Below are 22,423 nucleotides of genomic sequence, written 5' to 3'. Positions count from 1 at the left end.
AAGCAGAAATTGGCACCAAGACTTGGGGAAGCTGCTGGAACCTGGTAGGGGCCGTCACAGACCTTTAACACACACCTTTAAACAGAGGACCTGACCCAAATATTTCTGCTTCTCTTTGGCATGTGTATGAACATCTACAGCTCAAGAGTTACAGAAGTGACCGTCTTGGGATAGAGAGAGAAGAAAAGAGAGAAAACAGAATGACTGGTGAGGAGAAAAGAGCAAGGGGGAAAGCAAAGAAAGTGCAGGATCGAGAAGTGGAGGAGAAAAGTTTAATAAAAAATAAAAGTGGAACCACAAAAAGAACAAGTTATTTGTCTGTTCTGGAGCCTGAAGACAAAGGTGGGTGGCTTTAATTCTCAGCTGAGGTTACTCTTCCACCAAAGAATGCCAAACTGTTGTTCAAAAAATCAAACAGTGTGTTTTATTTATTTTAAAATAATAAGGAAAGTGCTTAGATTTTACTTGTGTGCCCTAGGGCCATTTTGCTTTTTGAAGACTCAGTGCAACTGAGCATAAATCCATTAACTTGTTTACCAAGAAACCAAATTTTTTAAATTATCACATGATGGCCCTTTAGCCAACTGAAATGCAACTAATTGCACCCTTTTTCTGAGCAAGTAATAGCTTTTTCCTTCTCTAAAGGTCTCTTCCTTGACATAACCTCAAAAGAAGACTGGCAAAAGGATCAGATCCTGTATCTCAAGAGCAGGATAAGTCCCCAGGGCACAGAGCAGCAACTTTCCCATCCAAACATTTTCATCCACTTAATAAATGTTGCAACAACTTCAAAAAGGAAAAACTGTCTGCCCAAACAAACAACAAGCATCTCTAAAGGGTAACAATCCAAAAAATGCTACAATACTACCAAACCCCTCTGCCACTGGTTTGCATGAAAAATGTCCCACAGAAACAACCCACTTCACCCACCAGCCATAGAGAGATTTTGAGACCATCAGGAACAGCCTGGCCAAGGTTTCAAGAAACTTCAGTTCTTCTTTGAACTACACTTGGTCACCTTTTTGGGGATCTGTAGCACCCAGAGAGGTGGCCAAGGTCAGGCCCTCAACATTCACATGGCAAAGAGAGGGAGATGGCACACACAGCGTGCCAGCACCAGACTGTGAAAGTGCTGGCTGGGTCTGGGCTTTTGCTTTCCTTCTTAAATCACAATTAAAACCTTCAATCTTCATCATCTCCTTAAGGAACTGGGCTGATGTAAAGATAATAAAAGCTGTGACTTTTCTTATTTAACTGCTCAAACTCAGGAGCTGGGAGATGGACCAAATCCTCAACATGAGCAGAACAGAGATTGGCCCCAGTTACTCCAAGCTGAGAAACAGCAGGAGATCACAAGAGATGGGAGAAAAATAAAGCCCAAAACACCTCTAAATATTAACTCTCCCCATATCGAAAGTCTAGGTACTTCCTCAACTTCCAGAAGTATCTGAGAAACCACTGACAGGAATGGTGACAGTGCAAAGTGATACTTTCAGCAGTTCAAAGAGAATCAAAAAATATTCAGTTTTTCACAAAAATAAAGCATAACAGGGTTTTTGTTACTTTCTTCTTTTTTTCTTTAAGTTAAAAGGTCAGTGTTGGACACCAATGATTCTAAAATCCAGAATAACGTGACTCTTAAAGCACTGTTTTACTCTTGTCAGCTACCCTGACCTTTGGCCATTTTTGTCTCTCACATCAACTGAATGTTATTGAGACAACTACAATTTTACAAACCAATTTGGGACTGGGTCTAGGTGAGGTCCAAAACAAGACTCATCTGTTCATTGAGTGCAACAAAGGACAAGTGAAGATGAAAAGCAGAAGTATTTTCTAGAGTTTTCCGTGAGCCATCAGCAATTCTTAAAATAGTTTCAGAATTATGAGGAGACTATATCTATTACTAAATTAAATGCTGAAAGCAGGTCTTTCATGTGAATTGCATAAAATTTTTGTCTGCAGCAGCTAATAAATCCAGCAACGTCCCAAAACCACTTAGCAGAATTTAAAAGTCACCTTTTATACCTCAAAACAAAGCCAGGACACCTTCATAAGACAGCACTTCCTGTGCTGTGCATTACAGAACCCTGAGTTTTACACACAAATCAGCACAAGCCCCTGCAGGAAAGGTGACAGCCCCCACAGCTGAAGGGGATGCTCAGAGATGGCTCTTGGTCAGCATGAGGCACTCTCAGGCTCTCAGGAGAGTAGGAAGGCCAATCCTCCCATGAGAACATGGGGTAGATCTTTGTGCTGGTGGCGTTCTCCCAACTTCTAAACTCCCATGAGCTGGAGACAACTATGCTGGCATCAGTCAGGTCTCCAGACCTCACAGATCATATTGCATCACTGAGGCGGAGTAACACAACGAGTTTCCTGTCCTGAGCGAACTCGCATCACCTCTTCATCACCTTGTGACAGAAGATGCTGCCACCCAGAAGGCACCTACTACCTACACCTGTCCTGAAAACTACCTTAAAACCTGATGCAATAACTCTGGAAAAGAATGAAAGAGCTCTTCTGTGCAAGTGGTACTACTGCACCATTAAGTTGGATATTTACGCAAGGAAGGAATTCTCCTGAGGGAAAAACACTAAATACTGAGGACAGAATTCACACAGCATGTACAAGATAAAACATTTAACTGCAGACTGAAGGACACAGGCAATGATATCCAACAGATTAAGCACACTGAATAAGGATTTTTTCACACTGCTGAGCAATATACAAGCAGAAGAACACAGATGAAAGCAGGGCAAAGTATTTTAATAGTAAAAATCAGGACAGAGCACAGAACAGTTGGGGACAGACAGTATAATGATGGAAAACAAAGGGAACATGACATTTCTTTGATATATCAAAGGTGTCCATTGGAAGACTGAGACCAGACACAGTGGTTCCTTATGCAGCAATGCCTGCATCCCACCTTCTGCCCATGCAGGTTTTGTCCCCATTCGTGTGCTGGCACCTGCTTACACTGCACAGGATCACAGCAGAGCTGGTTTCCTCTGTGCCTGCACGAGTGCCTAGCAGACCTTGTGAGGTGCCAAAACAGCAAGTTCCACTTGGAGGTATAGTAAACTGTATCGATTTCTTCGCAAGACTCAAGCGTAATGAGCAACTTAAGAGGAGCTACAAACCTCAAACACATCAGATTTATCCACTGAATGCCATTACTTACTATATGGTCATGTCTGGGAGAACCTCTAGATGACTACTTACAACTTACACCTAACATGAATCTTCGCCATGCAGACTCAAATTCAACACTTGGAGGATTGATCTTCCACCATCCATCAAGACAAGATGCCAAGCAGGACACAGAGGCAACGGCTCGGCTGCTATGACTCAGATTCCTGGCTCAGAAAGCAACCTCTGCTGGTGGGGAAGAGTTACCAAGGCAGACTGCCCTGAGCTCTCTCTCCCAGCAGCCTCTTAGCAGTGAGGTTTGCAGCCAACATGATGAAGGTAAAAGGATAATTTCTGGTATTCATATCATCAATTGTTTATATTCCAAGACTGATTTGAGAGGCTCTATCAGGAAATCAGCTTTGAATTTAAAGAGATGGGAAGTGACACCCAGCAACTTTCAAGATGAATTACAGTATTTTTGGGTGTAGGATGTCATCCTGTTCCTGAAATGAAGGTTTAGAGTAGGAAGGGACCAGCCCCTCTCTACTGCTAGGTCAGTCCCTTTTGTGATATCTCTACCATACACAGCAACCCAAGGCTGAGTGAGCATTCCCAGGCATTCAAAGAGACCTTGGGATGTAGCACTAGGCCAAACACATACAATGTACTCCATAGAACAGCCTTGACATTTCAACTTCTTTGGAAACAGAAGGAAGCCACTGAGATTTCACTTTTAGCCATCCAACTCTTGTTTATTTTTGGAAAGATTTCTAAAACATTTCCATCTACACCTGGTTTTACTCTTTTTGTGTAACTAGCATAATAGTCAACTATCAAGAAATACTGTAGTGAACTACAGTGTAAGATGTTTTTCCTGTTCATCTGGGTTCTGAAACCCTGCATCGCAATAAATAACAAGTTAAAACAATAACCCAGTGATTCTGAGGGATCTTGCCATTTCAAAAAGTTGATATTAAAGACTACATACAGCAGTAACTCCTTGGTTGCCTACATGTAACAGAACATATGACTGAAGATAACCACCTGGGAACGTACTCCCAGCTATTTGTACTCTTTCAAAGTTTATCTTCCTCACGTATCCTCTGACTCTTATTTGCTATATTCACTGAAAAGTCCTGCTCTCTCTAGGTCTATCTGGTCATCTCCTATGTATTGTGGTTCTTCTCCAAAGACTCTCCTGGTCCCTGGGGTCCTTTCTCATTAACAGAAATCCTAGGCAAAGTGCTTTTAGATTCATTTGTACATGAATTTCTGGATCCTCTTTCCATTACCCAGCTCCTTAAAGGTATTTGCTTTATTTTTCTTCAGTACACAATCAGACACTCTCTTTTTCTAAGCTTGTATCCACAAATATCAGTGAGATCCTCCAGGACACAAAATCTCGCGCCTCTAAATCTTTGGGGAATTGTCCCAGGTCCTGAATTTATGAACTGAAACGATCCAGAAGGCGACTTTGCCCAGAGCATCTCTCCTCTCTGCAGAAAAGTAAACTCACTTTTATGAGTAATTCTACTGGTATTTGCACATCTGTTTGCATGTTCTGCAGCCATGCAGCCACAGTCTTTGTTACCTTAGTCCTTCACACACAACACACCTTTTGTTTTAATCCTGTGTCTCTTTGCCACACAGCTTTCTTTGCATACCAGTAAAAACTTTTAAAAAAGCTTTTGGGATAAGGATGAAATATTTATAAAATACTTATACCTGATATAAAAATCCAGCACAATAAATATGAACTACCGATCACAAATCCTGCATAATCAAGCTTTTAATCAACCTTTTCACAAGTAGCTTTCAAATACATGCAAAAAACATTTTAACAAATTAAGTTCCAGCAATCAATGCTCTAACTAAATCCAAACTTCCTTAATTACCCCAGTACCTTAACAACCAGTTTAATGCACTTGTCTGGGAATTTGGTTCAGTCTATTTCCCTTTCAGCCACTGGCAGTTTGGAGCAACCTGCCCTGTTCCCAGTGGAACTGAGGGGAGCCCCACATCATCAATTTGTCCCACCAATTTCAAGAGAGATGTTTGGTGGGGAAAAGCTGACTCAATTCAGCCCTCTGATTCCATTCAACCCTGCACTTGGAAATTGGAAGTGATGTGTGTTTCCGCACACAACCCCATGTTACCTTAAAAGAAAGGACAAAATAAAAAAACTGTACACGCTGCAGCTCCCAGCATTACACAGGAGCCCACTGTGGGGCACAGCAGGGATCTGGATCTGGCAGAGATCTGAGAGCATTTTGCATATTTCAATGAATCTGCAACCACAAGCCCTCAATAAGAAGAAAGAATATGTACCTCTTTTTAATCACTGCAATATGTCTTTTTCTTTCTCCTAGTGACACAACAAAACATCCCCAGATTAAACAGCAGGTAACAGGAGAGACGAGCTAATTATGTCTGATACTAAAGTAAAATTTGACTAAATGTTACACACAGTCCCACTCCTTGTAAATCTTATTTTTCCCATATTTGACTCCTGCAATAAATCTAAGCGAATTGCAGTTTCTGATCATTTGACATTTGACTCCTATGTCAATGTGTTTCTGTCATTTTCTCTCCAGGTATGATGTCTGTTCATCTTAAATAGCTTACAAAGAAGGAAGCGTAGTAATTTCATAAATTATTTTTGATTCATAAGTCCATACTCATTTCAAAAGTAACTTTTGATCCAACACTAGTTCATTCCTCAGTGTTTATCTTAAGCAAGTCTGCCCAGCAAGACTCCAGCTACAAACTCTCCTGATACTCTGTCCTGCAGGGACTAAAGGGATTAGCTGAAGGGTCTTATAGCAGGTTTTGCTAGAGCAAATTTCACCCTGCAGTCCTTAAGCGGCCAGGGGGACAAAGTTGAATAAAAGAGGGAATAATTATGTCTTAAAAAGCAAAATATATGTGCACAGAACTTTGCGAAATTAAAACATCCCAAGTGTTTGCAACCTACATCAGGAAAAAAGGCAGGTCAAAGGAGAGGAAGACCAGACGGTCACCTGAGATGGCAGAGAATATCTTGGGGCTACCAGGGCTCTACAGGTGTTTTTCAAGCACAAGATTCTGGAGCTCACACACCAGGGGATGTCTACTAAGCTGTCCAGGTCTAAGAAAAGCAGCCCCAGAGCCTGGAGGCCTGCACTGGACAAGGGAGAATTTTATCAACATTTGGCAAAACATTAGTTAGCTTTACCAAAATGTGTGAAATAGGGTCCTTGAAAAGAGATCTAAGTCTGACTCTCTGCAGATCTGTTTTCAAAAACAGCAGCCCACAAGGAACTTTGTGCTAAGCAGAAAGGTCATGCTGCACTCTTCTCAGATTTGGGTCACTAAGAAAAGCTCTCTTCTTTGCTTACACCTCATTTTCATGACACTTACAGAAACACTATGTTTTTGATGTTTTTATCCCATTTCCCTCAGGTACATTTGATTAAAATTCACCAACAGGTTGAATGGATTTAAGGGAAACAGAGAAAAACAGGGGGCTGCACACTGCAGAAGCCTCATTTGTTTAGGTCATTGGGCAAACACTGGGAAAAGCCAATGATTGTATCTATTTATGGCCTCACTCCAAAATGCAGACAACCAGTGTCACTAAGGACATGGAAACCAGGGCAAACAGTCTGTAGAATATATTTGTATTCTGCAGTACAACAGTTCCACCTAAAAAAAGATGTAAATTACTTTAACTTGAATTACTTTGTAAAAGACTGTAAGAATGTAGGTATGAAAGAAAAACACAAGTGAGAACCATGGTAGTTATCAATATACACATAAAAGATGTACAGAAGCTCCGTCAGTACAGCCCAAAGCACTGCTCTGAGATCAGCATCAAAAGACAACCCCTCAGAAATACATCCCCATAATTTCTGCTGCATCTTTTCCCATCATGGCCTGACCTTTCACTAGAAGGAACTGTCTGCCTTGAAATGTGTTAAATTCCATTTCTATTCCTACCAGTAAGCAGCCTTCAAACACAACTGCATCAGTAGTGTACATTACCAGAAATACAAGCATCACTGGGCAGGTAATTCCCAGAAGAGGTTTGGCTAGTGTGAGAAATGTGCCTGGTATCACTGGGACAGGCAGGTCACCTGCCATGCTGAGACCAGAATAAATCTTTAAACCTCTGCACCCTGGGTGAAAGCATTCAGGCTTGAAAACAGTACAGCTGTTTTCTCAACATCCATACAACCCGAGAATGGGTCTGCTGCGCCTTCCTGGCTGCAGCAATTTGCTAGAAGACGTGCAGAAAGGATCACAAAAGAGCATTGACTGAAATGAACTTGTTTAAAACCTCAAGCTACCCTGAAAGAGCTCTACAAAAGCTGTAGAAACTAGGTGCAGGCCAGAGCCATCTTTTACTCCAAGGTCATGCTGAATCATCTAAATGGAGTACAGTTTGTTCATATTTCTGCAGCTGTTACATAAATAACCCTATTTTCCTTCTTTATTGGAGCTGATCTCTTTTAAAATATACACTCACAAATGTGAACAGCAAGCTCACCTCCCTACTGCTATCATTAAACAATAACGAGGAGCACGGCCGTTAATCAGAAACAGACTCCAATATAAAATCCTCTCAAAACCAGACTGGCCCACTTAAAACATATATCCCTGGAAAAGTTTCCAACTGCTGCAATATCTTACTGTGAGTTCCATTAAAAATACAGCTCTTCCCACAGCCATCCCATGCTTTGCTAGTGACACTCTGCTACTGAGTAGTTCTTCATGATAGATTTGTGAACTACTTTGGCAAAAAAATTCCTTTCCATCCTTTACTGAGGATATAGCACGGGTGAGTCCTCCATCCATTGACCAGATCTGATAAGGATCACACTGAGAAGGCTTGAAACTCCACAAAGGTGCAAAGATAGTTCCTTATTTCTCTGCTTGTTGCCTAAGATCCTTCAAGGAAAAGAAACTGTCACAGTCTTGAATAAATTCGCAATGAATGCTTGAAGACAATTTCATTCTCCAAAATCTTCTGAAATGCCCTGATTTAGTCGTCTGATAGAAGAAATGTGGACAATGAGTGTGCTTTTTGTAGAAATTCAGTGTGCTATACACCAACAGAGAATTCTGAAGTGGGTTCTGCATTCTCTGTTGATTTTTGGAGATCTCCTGACATCATGAGGATGCCAAGATATGCGGTTTGCTCACATTGGGATTTTTTGGTAGGCTTTTTTAAAGTGTTTTACATATGGGCAAGAGAGATGGAAAAAATAATAATTTCTTGTAACCACGTTTACATTTGGAATAAAAGCTGTGTTAACTCTTAACACAACTTTGCCCTCATGAGAGATTCAGCCTTGCCAGACCCGGACACGCTCTTAACTTCTAAAACAGCTCTTTGTCATAATAATTGCAGCTATCATAGCAACTTTTAGAGCCAAAAGTTCACAGGGTACCTCCAAAACATGTCAAAAGTCTCTATTAAGTACAAGATTGAGGTTCCCATAGGGGCTCTCCTGAACACTGAAGAGCTGGGAACAGCCATAGCTTTGCAAGCAAGTGAACACAAAGAAGTGACCCCAAAGGACTCCCAGCACTGGTTTTGGACCAGTCTAAGTTTACAAATTCCTGATAAATTTTAAGTCAAAGTACAGGTATCTTAGAAAATTTTACATCTGATGATGGGCTTATTACCCCTGCTTTCACCAGCCACATTTCATGGACTTATAACAGTACCCTACATAAGAGCCCGTGGACCACAGACTGAAAATCACTGAGCAAGGTGCTCAGTTCACACCAGGACAAAAAAGTAACAAGTCCACAGAAATTCAATTTGCATGCAAGAAAATGTCCTGGGAACTTGTGATACAAGATGGATCTGGGTGCCTTTTGTCAGCTGCAGGTCTGCAGGCTGAATTCCCCCATGCCAGAAACTGAAGAGAAGCATGTCCCCAGCTAGACAGAGCCCAGTCCCATCCAGGGACAGTTTGATGGAACTACCTCTAAATTCCCCACTGGGATGCAAAATAAGGACTGCAATAAAGAGTGTGTGTCAGGTAATACGAATACACACATTTCTGTTACTTTTGCCTGCTAGGAAGGAGACTGTGATGCTCACACCCTGGCTGAGGACCCAACACCTGGTCTCTTGGACAACAAGCTCTGCAGCTATATCTCCAAGGTGACACCTTAGAAATGGGCACAAAATACAGCTTATACTGCCAACTGCATGTGAAACAGATACCCCTTATAGGAGGCTTGCAAAATAATGTTACAATTGAGTTCTTCAGATCAGAAAGTATTTAAAAAATTTAACCTTTGGGTTTTAGCATTTCAATACCAAACCACAGTAGGCTGAGGAAAAGGTCCATGAAATGCTGCATCAAGTTTGTGCCTCAAACAGCAGCACATTGAGAGGATAAAGGATGACAGTCCATCAGTACAGTTCCTAGTTGCTGTTATTACTCATTTTCACTATAAAGACTCTGCAGGTATCTCCTTGTATGACATCAGGAGCCTTACAAATGGGGATGAATCCAGCTACCAGACTGGGCATCTCTGCCTCAGAGATCTCTCATGTTTTAAACCAATACCGATGCACAGGTTTCTGATGCACTGAGATTTCCTTCCTCTGCCTGCTCAGGGACCTGGGCTGAGCTGGCCAGCCAGCCACCATGCCTGTGTGAAGGATGCAGTCACTCCCACTCCACTCCTCAGCTCCCCCCTGAATGGATCATAACTGCACCAAAGACCATCACAACCTGTTTTCCTGCCTGTACTGCCTTCTGAGCCACAAGGTTTCCTCAGAATAAACACCAGAGACTTCAAAATAAATAAAAAGGTATTTCCATGGTCATTCTTTCCACACTGATTTAAAACCTGGTCCCTGGGATTCACCAGCATCAAAAGTGGCTTTTCCAGAGACTGAATTTCAATTTCCATAGCCAAAGGCTGAGGTGGTGATGGAGTGTGGCCACTCTCACAGCAAATCACAGGCTGAAAGGAGAGGCTGAGCACATGATGCCCAGGACAGGCAGAGATGAGGTCACTCTTAAAGAAGGCTCCAGCTCAGAGCATCTTCTTACTGGGTGAAACGAGCCTGTGGGAGGACGCAGGGCTCCAGCCAAAAGGCAGAGATCTGGCACAAGGGCTGCTGCAAGCAGGCTCCCAGCTAATGCTTCATGGAAAATGATACAAGGCTTTTGGATGGGACAGCCACCAGTGGGTGCATTCACTTGTCTGCCTCTTTTCTCCTCTGCTCGAGTTGGAAAGACAAGGCAGACTTCAAGGGTAGCCACATCCCTCATCACCACATATACCTATAAGCCCCAAACACGAGTGACAGCCCTGCAATGGCTTTGCAGGCTTTCTGGCAGTGAAGAATTCTTGTTCACACTGATACTTTCTTTGAACACTTTCTCCAAATGGCTTATGGATAAGAGAACAGTGCAGATGTATGCACCACAAACCAGCTCAGTGAAAGGTTCCTGCAGCATCTAAAACCCACGTGTATGTGAGCAGTAAATGCTCAGAAGCCAGAGTTCCAACACTTTGGATCTGAAGACTGGTGGGATCACAACACAGTCATAAACCTATTGTAATTCAGATGACAAAGTGGAAAGAGGAAGAACAGAGTTCAGCCTAGGATCTCCCAAAAAGACTGCTTCCATTTTCTGTGAAACAGAACAGCAATTTTTTCTTAATCTTGTCTCAAAACTGCTATTGTACAGTACAATTAATTTTATTGGCCTCAAATTTTCTTTCACCTCTGCTTGTTTTATCCATTTTATAGCACTGTTATAGTACTCTATACTTGGGTCTAAATGACATTACAATTCATTGGCCACACTGCACAGGATGAAATCAACTCAAAAAAATGGAAATTATGTCTTGGATGTCATCGTATTGTGGTGATAAGCAAGAGCAAGAAAAACTAAACTCACACCAAAAAAAAAAAACCACTTTATCTTCATTATTAGGGGTGGATAGGCTAATCTAATCAAGAAATATTTCTAACCAAGCCTGTTACTGGATCTTATCAAACTAAGTGAGCAGAGCTTGGATGGCAAAATAAGCTTACAAGAGAGAAGTTCCTTTGGTCATAATCATCAAGATTTGGCTTCTAGAGCTTTACTTTCTGTTCTGTTGGCTTACAGCATAGTAAAAGGACAAATAAGGCAGAAGAGAAAGCTCAAAAGGCAATGAGAAGAAAAACACAACTTATAAGGCACACTGTGCTCATCTGACAATTCCCAGCATCCCATAAACACCAAAAAACAATTCAGCCAGTGACCTTCAAAAAACTGGATTCCTTTACCCATGGACTGCGTACACAAGGTCAAAGTTCCACTCGACTTTAGCCTGCAGGAGTGGTGTATTAGCTATTCAGCTGTAACTCCCATAATGACAGGAGACAGCTGAGATCTGCTCAAATCAAATTACAGCTCTGATTATGCAAAACACCATGGCTCTGCATTTTCTGACACCAAGACTGAGTGCAGCTTGAAGACGTCTGCTCTAAGATTTCTAAAAACAAGCAATTAAACCAACAGGAGAAGAACTAGGTTATTACTCTACTTATATTTGGCAAAGAATACTTCAGGACAAATTATAGATACAAGTGTGTAAACAGCTGAATACAAACACTGTATTCAGAAGTATTTTGTAAAACATATCTCATACCGTCAGGGAGTTGTTTACAGGACAAAGCATCATCAAGATCTCTGGCAGTTGATGGGTCGATGGTGAAAATGCATTCTTTCCTATCCAAAGAAAAAAAGAAGAAAAGGAAAATTTATCTCCCAGTCATGAAGAAGGTATCAAAACACAGAGCCCATCAGAGACATCCAGACCACAACAACCATGTTTTCAGAAGACTCTTTTGAAACATCTTCCAGACTAATCCGAATTCTAAATCTAAACTATTTTTTAAAAAATGGTTTAGACAAGTGAATCTCCTTGGGTATCTTTTCATTTTTCTTTTTGGTTTAACTGCTTGCTCTTAGTAGCTTTCATTTCATTACAGATATTCCTCCACAAAAACTAAACAATTTAGCCCATCAAGTTCACTCCAAAGAAACAAGCAAGAAAAAGTCTAGATGCCTTGCAGCTAGAGTAAAAATAGATTGTTCCTAATTGCAAAGTTAAATGGAACACAAATAACCCTCATGCTCATGCCAAAGAGTAGATGTCACACCATCTGACACTCTGTGAGCACAGCTAGCACAGAGCAGAGGCACTGAAACACATACAAACCAAGCTGAATGTGACAAAACTGAGTGAGAGTTTTGCTCCCAATAAAGACACCCAGGAGCTGCAGGACTTTATAAAACCTACACTGCCAATTACGCATCAAAGGGAAAAGCAGGTTATAGAAAGGACAAGCTCCAAATCAGCTCATTAAATCTTACGAATCAACCTGGTGCTCAGGAAAAGCTGAACATCCTTTTGCATGTGCTGTAGCAGGTGGCACGTGGAATATGCAGCCCTGTCCTGGAAGGCTCACATATGTATGTCCTGTAGCAATGGGTGGCAGGAACACTGGGAACACACCAAGTTGGACCACAGATATGGTCTAGGGCCACACAGATGGGATAAATAAAGCATCTGACTCAGGAACCATCATGTTTCATAGAGCAGAGCCTGGCACCAGTGAGACACAAAATCTGAAGCACTCAACAAGTAAAACTCCCTGAAATCCTGCTTCAGGGCCTCCCTTGAACCCAGGCTGTCTTACAGCAACTTCTTTCCCAGACCTCTGGATTATAGCAGAGTTCTCACAAGCACTGTGAGGAATGCAGGACCAGAGCTGAAGAGCAATGAGGTCAGTAAAGTAATGGGTTTGCTGGTTTATTTTGCTTTTATCTTAACTTTTGAAATAAGTTCAGCCCCTCCCTAGTTAAAGGATCCCCAAGCACAATGGTATAGGCTGAGGCTGCCACAGAAGAGATCAGACCACTGCTTTTCTTCTTTTCTCTTTGCCACAGAAAGACTCATATCACGATGGCAACTCCCTTCTAGAGATGTATAATGAGAACACACGCTATTTTCCTTACAGCATAACCACTGGTATTACTCCAGGGGTAGGAGAGGTGGGACAGGAAAAATGACAGCAAATTCTTAAAGGAACAAGTATACACGGAATTAGAAAGTCTTAGTCTTTTTGTATGGGTGCTCTCTCAGTGAGAGCAACGCCCCCAACTTTGCAGATCTACCACTTCATTACTGAAATGCTCTGGGTGGTATCTGCTGGTGTCAGACAGCTGGCAGCATGTATTTATGCAATTCCACCAGGCACACTAAATAGAGATTTTCAAAGACATAAAAATCAGTAAAGCACTTCTGAGACTTCGAAAATCTTTTGGAATATGCTGTCTTTCAGACTGGATAGCAAAGCTGCCTTAATCCCCAGATGCACATTAGTTTCTGATCCTTTGCATGCATCTAAACAAATTAAGAGACTGTGACACTGGAAGATATAAAATCTTTCAACTACACCGGGACTTTGATCTGTTGGTGCCAGCACTAGAAATCAACCAAATTTTAAAGGTTTGCAAGCAACCTTACCTCCAAAAATACATATTCCTTAAAATTCCACCTAAGGATGGAATTTCAGGATAACACCACTCCAAGGCATCTTGCAACTCTCTTTAGGAAGCTGTGCATATGCAGATAGACACTACTCTACTACAAACAGTATGGGACATGCACATGTGCCAGCCTGCATGTATTTACACCCGGTCCCACTAACACACAGGGTATAAAGGGCCCCACCCAGCCACATCCAGTTAATCTTTAAGTTACTTCATTTAAGAGAGTCAACTGAATGGACATGAATGGCTTGCTTTATCTAGCAAGTGAGCAAGAAAAAAGGCTAAGAGCTGCTTCAAAGAGAATGTGGGTTCCTGTGTCAGGGGAATACAGAGCTTATCCCAGATGTACAGGGCTTGCCACCACAAGCATCTGCCACCCATTGCCAATTGTAGCTCCAGGCAGCTAAAAAACTAGCAGATTGGTTTCAACAAAGTGCGTATTTGCAGCGTGCCCTAAATAGAAGTGAGCAGAAATACAGGGGTGCCAAATATTTTGCCACATTTATGCAGTGGTAGCGACTAAGGGGCTGATTTGCTGAGATGTGTTTGGCCAGCCAAGTCTACTGCAGAGGCTAATGGTGGTCCCAGTTCAGAGTCTAAACCTGTAAGGCTGGTGGGCCAGCCCCAGCCTCCCTTTGTGCTCAGCCTGCTGCCCTTGGGGATGTGCTGGCTGGCTCTGAGCTGTCTCTCAGCACAGGAATGGTTGGCACAGACACAGCTTGCAGACATCTGAGATACATAAACTCACAGATGCAAAGCTGAAGTGGGGTCCAAATTCTGATTTAGCATTTCGCACCAGCTCGGGTATGTTTAACCACCAGGCTCAGATCTGCTTCTCCTTTAGAGCTATTCAAGGGACTTGGACTTGTAGCTTGTCACAGGCAGTTTATTCTGGGCACAGACTGCAAGGTGAGGTAAGAAAGTCACTGAGCAAGTAAAACATGGAATGAGACTCCTTGGCATAAGGATACTGCAGAAGTGCTGCAGAGCCGATGGCCAGGTAGTCAATGGGACAAGAGAAGCCAACCTCAAAGCAGAGCTCCAAGTCCACAGCAGTGAGATAATCCTGGCACACAGGCCTACACCTAGATGAAAGTTTCTGAGTGAATTTGGCTCACTAGTAACAACATTATTAAGTGTGATTAATTATATTTCTGGTTTCCAGTTTTTATTACTGAAGAAGTTTCAGATGGCCACTGGAACAAGGGCTGGCTTGTGGGATTCATGGAGTGATGGGTCCGCAGCTCTGAGCCTGAGGGCAGCACTCTGCACACTTGCTCCTCCAGGGCACAGTCTCACATTCTCAGCTATCTCCTCCTGCTTTTCCTCCAGGCCAAGTGGTATCACTTTTATCTCCAGGATGCCACAGAAAGCTGTCTCTCATCCTGGAGAATCAGGTAATGCAGTGGAAGCAAGGAGAGAAAAGGCTGGGTGTAGGCAGCACAGCCTGCCCCTGCTCTACAAATTGTCCCCTCCCTTGGCACCTACACCAGCCAACCCTGCCCACACCTCTGGGAGGACCCTCGAGGCATCTGACAAAAACCATCTGGGTGAAGAAACAACACTGCTCTCAGCTATGTGGCAAATCTGCCCTGTGAAGAGGAAGATGTTGTTCAGATTCCTGCCCTGACCATACTGTCTGACTGTGCAATGCCCCAAAGGCTGTGGCACAAGGGATCTCAGAGAGATCAGACTGCACTTCTGACTGTAACCAGTAACAAGACCAGCCTGCAGCAAGTTTTTTGATTAAACCACAAGGGACAGAATGTTTCATGCACCTGCTGACAAAGGTGTTACTTAAATCCACAGCTACATGCACACACATGTGCATTGCCTGACTACGGGTATACACAAATCAGCAGTGTCTCCAGCTTCTGCAGGGCCACCAAGGTGACCTTGTGGGTTAAGGAGCTTGATCATCCCCCTCTCTCCCTTCTTTCAAGGCCTCAAAGGAAGCATCTCTCATTGCCATCACACCTAAAAAAAACCTGGTTTATTCACTTCAAATTGTCAAAACATACTTCGTAAAAGTAATGAGATGATCTAAGTCCACTTGTTCCAACATACACACAATTTGGTTAAAAAAAAATGGTTTAAGAGATAGAGACACAAAGAATTAAGAGATTTTCTGGTCTTCATGCTGGAAAGGACTGGAGATAAGTATGTGCCTTTAAGAACCAGCACTGGTCAAAAAAAACCCCAAACATTTCATTGTGGAAACTTTCATTTTTTACAGGACCCTCTTCATGTAAAACAGATGTTTAATGCAGGTTTGTAGAGGTGAACTTGCTCTGGCATGGAGTTTCCACCGATGGAAGAACAAAATCTTTCCTCCTTTCTTCTTATTTTAGAGGTTTCAAGCACCAGAGCAAGGCAATGCCTGCAAGACTTTGGGAGGATTGGGGGAATGCCTCACACTGACCTCGGCGGACTTGAAAGCAAGAGTCAGGAAAGCAGGAGCCACCCACACTGACCAGACCCTGCCAGCCCCCAGCAGCACTGGCCAAGCTACCTCTAGCTCCAAGGCAGTGACAAGGGCACTACTAAAGCTGGATCTGTCTGAGCTTTGCTCTCATCTTACAAATCAACCACCTGGGGGAAAAAATATTACAGAAAGAGCACTTAGTTTATTACACAGTAATGACAATGTCAACCTATACAGGCTGGTATATCAATCCTAATTTAAGGGAAGCTAATTAAGTGCAGTTGCTCTTTGCACAGCTTCAGGAAGACTAATTAAAGCAGACAAGCATGTCTGCAGAGCATTTAGTCTTTTTACCTTTAACAGGACCTATAATAAATGCCTAGTGCAGCAGTAGAGGTAAGGTAAGTAGTTTGTTGGTGAGCTGGAATTACAGTCATGGTAATTAAAATGTTCACAGATCACAGGACTGCAACAGCAGTTTGTTTTACTTTGTGCAAATACATACATCTATGTATACATCTATGCTAAGGTAGTCACAAGAATCAGCAGAGAAAACACTGTACAGGTGGTGCCCCAAAGATTGCCACAATATATTCATTTTTGCCAGTTAAACTGCTCAGAATTAAACATATCAGCTAGTTTAACCATAAAATATGAACACTTGCAACACCAGGAGATGATAAATCCCAGTGGTCAGGGCTCACTCTTTGCTCAAGGGGGAGGCTACCTGCATTGGGATGAAGCATTGCGATGGTAAGCCATGGGCTCAGGATTATTAGAGGCAAGGTTTCTGGCATGACCAGTTGCCAGTTGCAAAACTTGGGTGTTAACTGCAATTTTCTTGCTGCATGGAGAGAAGTGCCAGTTTTGTACACAGTAGACAAAGCAGCACCCCCACAGATCCTCCTCTGCAACTCGATCTTCCCAAGCAGCAGCACACAGATGAGTCAACTCACCAGCGGATATTTGCAGCCCAGATTTTCACCACTAATAAATGCCAAAAACCATGAAATACCAGTCCAGAGAACTGCATGTACCCACTAGAGCATCAGAAAACCCTTAATGAAGCAAGATGTCCTTACCAGCTGATGTAACCTTTCATGGGAGGCAGAGTCCTAAAGAAGCAAAGTATGACCCAGTTATTCAGGAACCAGAGCATGGGAGGAATTTCACCCCAGGCACCACAAGCACAAGTCAGCTGGCAGCCAAACCATGTCCATGCTCCTGTGTGATGCAGATCACCACTCCTCCTGGTCCTCGAAGCAGCCACCACCATCTCAAGTCACTCAGGCTGAAGCCCTGACTTTGGCATCTGTCTGAATTTGGACTGCTCAGGAATGAGGCTGTGGGCAGAATTTAGACTGTCAAGTCTCAGGAGAGAAAAAGAGAGAGATTCTTCACAAGAAAATCAGAGCACCCAAGGAAGGGGCTGAGCAGGGAATCACTGAAAGTCTTTCAACAGGAAACCCAGACACAGGGTCTGGAAGAGAAGGAAATGGGAGGGAACCAAATGAAATGGAATAGAACTATTTCAGTGGAAGGGACCAACAGCAATCATCTGGTACAACTGCCTGACCTATTTAGGGCTGACCAAATAAAAGCATGTTGTAGTTAAGGGCTTTGTCCAGATGCTTCTTAAACACTGACAGGGCTGGGGCACTGACCACCTCTCTAGGAGACCTGTTACAGTGTTTGACCACCTTCTTGGTAAAGAAATGCTTCCTAATATCCAGTCTAAACTTCCCCTGCTGCAGCTTTGAACCATTCCCCCATGTCCTGTCACTGGAGAGAAGAGATTAGCACCTCCCTCTCCACTTCCCTGTCTCAGGAAGCTGATAGAACTAAGGCACCTGAACTTAATTACCTTATTTACCTCCCCATTCTGACTCCCCTCCCATGGGCAACTTTCAGATCGAAGCAGTCTCCTGGGACATTCACTGGACATTCACAAAGACCAACACATCTAAAACAACTAAAAAAGAGAACAAAGAACACACCAGAAGGCTGAAGGTGGCTGAAACCTGCTGCCTGTGAATTCCAGCACTCAAGATTCAAGCAGCTCAGTAGCTACACACTGACATCCTGCCCTGCCCCAGGCGCAGTCGTCAAGGCCCACAGTCCCTCCAGCCATCCAAAGACTCCTGAAGCACCAAGCTGAATCCTTTGCAGATTCAAATCAGCCCATTTCCAAAGGCCAGACTACTTCAGCAGGAGGTGAAATAGGAATGACCATCATTTTGTCTATTAAAGTTTCGGCAGCGCAAGCCTTCTTTAAACTTGAGCATGTCAGTGCTAAGACATTTACAGTACAAGTGACTGCATGTCTAGACACTTGCAGTGCATTTACATTCTTCTAGGGACTCCTTAGATTGTCCTGTTCTCTTCACTCTGTGAATACATACAATAGCCTGGTGGGAGTGAAAGCTCAGCCTCCTGGTTTACCCTTATTAACTCCAGTTCAAAGCTGGCATTTTAAAATTAAGCAAAGCAAAGGCAGTTTTAGAATCTTTAAGCTCTTCAGGTCATTTCTAAGACCCTGCTGAGCTCCATCTTGCAAAAGCTACGCAGACACCATTTCTTAGAGCTGGAAACAGTTGTTTTAATTTGGGAACAGGCATCCTAGAGCTGTCAACTCACTCCAGTGAATGCTACGAACATTTTTTCACACAACAATCCAATTGTTATGGCAACCACAAAAATCAATCTCGTTCTTCAATCACAAGTAAACCCAGCTCGACCATGGTTTGTTACAAAGTGCCAATAAGCACGGGACCAGTCCCGCCAATATTCATCACTTCAATGGGGATGAAGTGCCTTTTCTCCAAGAGAAATTTCAGAGACCAATCAGTGCCTGAGCATTTCAGAGACTTCAACATCCCACTCCTAAAGACATTTATTACTTGTAGTGTCTACCACATTTGTCACACTTGATGCTGGCAGATTTTAGTTAAAACCTAAGAGTGGCTGCTTCCAAGACAGCCTCTTAAAAGGAATGTATTTTAAAAATATGCCTGCAAGAGAAGTACCCTGACAAATCTCTGATGGCACTCTGAATGCCCTGTAACAGACTGACAAAGATACTTGACACATCACAAAAGTCTTTGGGCATGGTGCATAAATTTCAAAATGAACCAAAATTATAAAATAATTAGAAGCAAAAACTAATCCCTCCAAACACTGAGCATTATAAGCCCCACAAAAATCCAGCAGAGCACAAAATGCATTGAAAGTCCAACTTCAAACCAGTACTATTCTTTTTAATTTCTCTGTGTTATTGTTTTAGCTAATGTCCTGTTCTGGTTCAGAAAAGAGACCTCAGTCCAAGAGAGCAGCTGACAATGACTCCTGGTATATTACACATCTACAACAATAAACTTTTACATTTTCACCAGGGACTGCTCACTGGATTGCCGAACCAGAATCAATTACTCCTTCTGTTTATCCTTCTATTATTTCCTCCCTATTTATGGCCTCCAAGTAAGGGGGAAGACAGAAAAAAAGAGCACTGCAGTCTTATAACGTACCTATGAAAAACCAACATATATTTATAAACAAGATCAGAGTCTCTGGGAGGCCAAGTACCAGCAGTATTTCCTACAAGTCATGCTGTAATTGTGCCACAAATATAATGAGTTCTGAGCACCACCACTATCCCACGCAAGAAGGCAGAGTGTAATTGAAAATGCACTTGCGTTATATAAACTACTTTAATCATAGATGCACAGGGCTGGAAATGGAAGAGACATTAGGTCATCCAGCCCCCATAGGTCAGAGCCAGGCTACTCATGACAATACATTTGCAAGGACTTTCTCCTGCATGGTATCAAGCATCTTTAGTGATGGAGTTTCCAGCCCTTTCTTTAGCAGTCTACACTAAAGTCTATTTTGGGTTGGACAGGAAAGGTTTCCTCTTGGTTTTACCTTGTCCTCATAACACCCCTTTCTATCCTCCCACCATCATAAACGATTCTCATTTTTTCATTTTCTTGGTCCACATATTTTTAACTATCAACTACTATATCTTTCACAAACTTCCAGTTTCGGTGTTGGCAGATACACATTGAACAGTTAATCCTTCCTTGTAAATCAATCCCTTATCTCCCAGAATATATTTGCTAGTCTTTTCCAGACTGTCCCACTTCTAATCCATGCTGTGGTATCTCCAGGACAGCTCTGCCTCATACACTTGCATTTGGGCCATCTCTATTATGATTTATGGATTGTTGGGGTTTTTTATGGAATGAGCTGAGAATAACCTGGTAACAAAGATCCAATCACCCAAAAAGTGGGACAGATGGACAGGTTAAAGCATGCTTCAGATCACTCCATCAGAGTGGAATCACGAGTAAAATACTGTTCCTTGTAATGACCAGCCTGTCCTAGTGATCAGCCCTGAAATACCACAGGCAGGGATACACCACCTCACTGACTGAAGTAGTTCTGGGTTTCTTCACCTACAGCATCAGAGACAGATACCTGGGTTGACACTAGGACTTCATCTCTTGTCCACCCTGTGATATCTGACCTGTAGTGAGAGCAGGGTACCAGCAAAGCACTGTGATATCAAGTAAAGAGGCAATATTTGGCACACCTGAACTGCACCACTTAACATATATAAATATGAGAGGATATGGCATGTTCCTCTGCTCATCAAAACCTCACCCTGAGATCCAGTGGAATCTAGCAAGAAACAGGGACACTGTCAAACTTATTTAAGATTTTATCCTCATCTCCTTCTGTTATTCCCTCCACTTCTCTCCATAAAATAGGTATCCTGGCAAGAACAAGAATGTATGTATAACAACCTAGGTGCAAAAGTTATTACTGTTTTCCACAACTAAACAGATTTCTAACAAAGCAAGGTTAGGTGTGATGGCCTACAACATCAGAAAGCAATAATCCTATCCAACCACACACCACCAATTCTGCTTGAAGCTGCACTTCCAATGATCACATGCATTCTCCTATAAGGAAAAACACAGGTGAAGTTGCCTTGTGTCTATGTACACCAGGCACTGGTAACAGCATCTGAGAGCACAGACCATGCTTCATTTTGTACAAAACAGGGTCACGACAATTGCTGTAGATATACTGTAGTAGAAAATGTTATGAAAACAGAGAAGAGGATCAAAAGAAGCCAACCAGAAGCAAGGAGCTGAATCACATCACTGGCAACAGCACCCTGAGCATACTTACTCAAGAGTTTCACTTACTCAGCTAATGGCAGAGAATGGAGCTAACATGAGCTCTCCTCATCAGTCCAAGAATGGTACAGCTGCCCAGACTGCCTGGAGAGCAAAAGTACCCAGAGCAGGTACAGTCACCATCACCAAGTTCTGGAATCAACCCTATTATGGAGGAACTGGATGATATGCTTAGACACCACTGAGTAATCCTTTGTGTGCCACCTGTGTATCTAATCTGATGCATCTCTCTATGGAGAACATTTAATTAGTCACAGAACAGCTCAGTGAGAGAACACAGATCATAATCTGGCCCTCTTCATGTCTCCATTCCACTCCAAGATAAGTCAGTTCTGTAGCAATGTTGCTTATACATTTGCTAAACAAGTCATTTCTCAGTTTTCATCAGAAACCAGAGCATTTTTACATATCCTATTATAGCTGAGTAAGACTTGCTCTACTTAACACTAGCTTTTTGTAGTGGAAAATCTCCAGGAAACAAGCTGTTTAACAATGTTTTATCTGCCCTGCACTCCTTTCTAATTAAAGTTGTCCACCTGCCTTGGAAAGACATCTGTCTCAGAGGCTGACTGCTTTCCTCCAACACCCCTTGCACAGTTCAAGGCTGCCATTTTTACCATCACCTCTAGTTTTATCAGCCAAAAATTTCCTTGGGCATCTACAGCAAAGACCATGCTGTCAAACCCTTACTATACACAGTGCTAATCCCTGTTACCAGCTGTAACACTGCTCGAGAAAGAAATAAATGAAAAGTAGAGCTGCAGTGCAGGTACCAATAGTGCTGCAGAGCTTCGTTCCCCAGTGGGCAGAGGGACACAGCAGAGCACCTCTGCTCTTCTTCCCTTATCAGCCAAAGGAAGGATGCCACATTTCTGAAGGGGCAGCCAAAATTACAAATTTGGCCTTCAACAACTTGGATCAGTTGCAATTGAGGTCACATGCTGAAATACAGTGAGATGCAAATTTGAACTGAAGGCTTCAATGCATTCATTTGCCTGCAAGAGCAAAGTTCAGCAACTCTGCCCTGCAAGGGAAGCAAGTGAGCATTAATTGTCTCCTGCCAATGCAGTGGACCCTGGCTGTCCCCCAGCCTG

General features: G+C 42.7%; 1 protein-coding gene across 2 annotated transcripts in view; it reads right to left on the bottom strand.

Moving 5' to 3' along the window:
* The window catches only part of DIS3L2 (DIS3 like 3'-5' exoribonuclease 2), a 184,511-nt gene that overhangs the window by 78,528 nt on the left and 83,560 nt on the right, over positions 1–22,423 (bottom strand). For both annotated transcript variants that reach the window (XM_082288256.1, XM_082288257.1), the window contains exon 11: positions 11,791–11,870. In XM_082288256.1, coding sequence (XP_082144382.1) covers positions 11,791–11,870 — 80 coding nt within the window. The remainder of the gene's footprint in view (positions 1–11,790; positions 11,871–22,423) is intronic.

This window comes from Coloeus monedula (assembly GCF_965178545.1).
Source record: "Coloeus monedula genome assembly, chromosome: 10".
NCBI lineage: Eukaryota > Metazoa > Chordata > Aves > Passeriformes > Corvidae > Coloeus > Coloeus monedula.
This window is presented reverse-complemented; position numbering and strand designations above follow the sequence as displayed.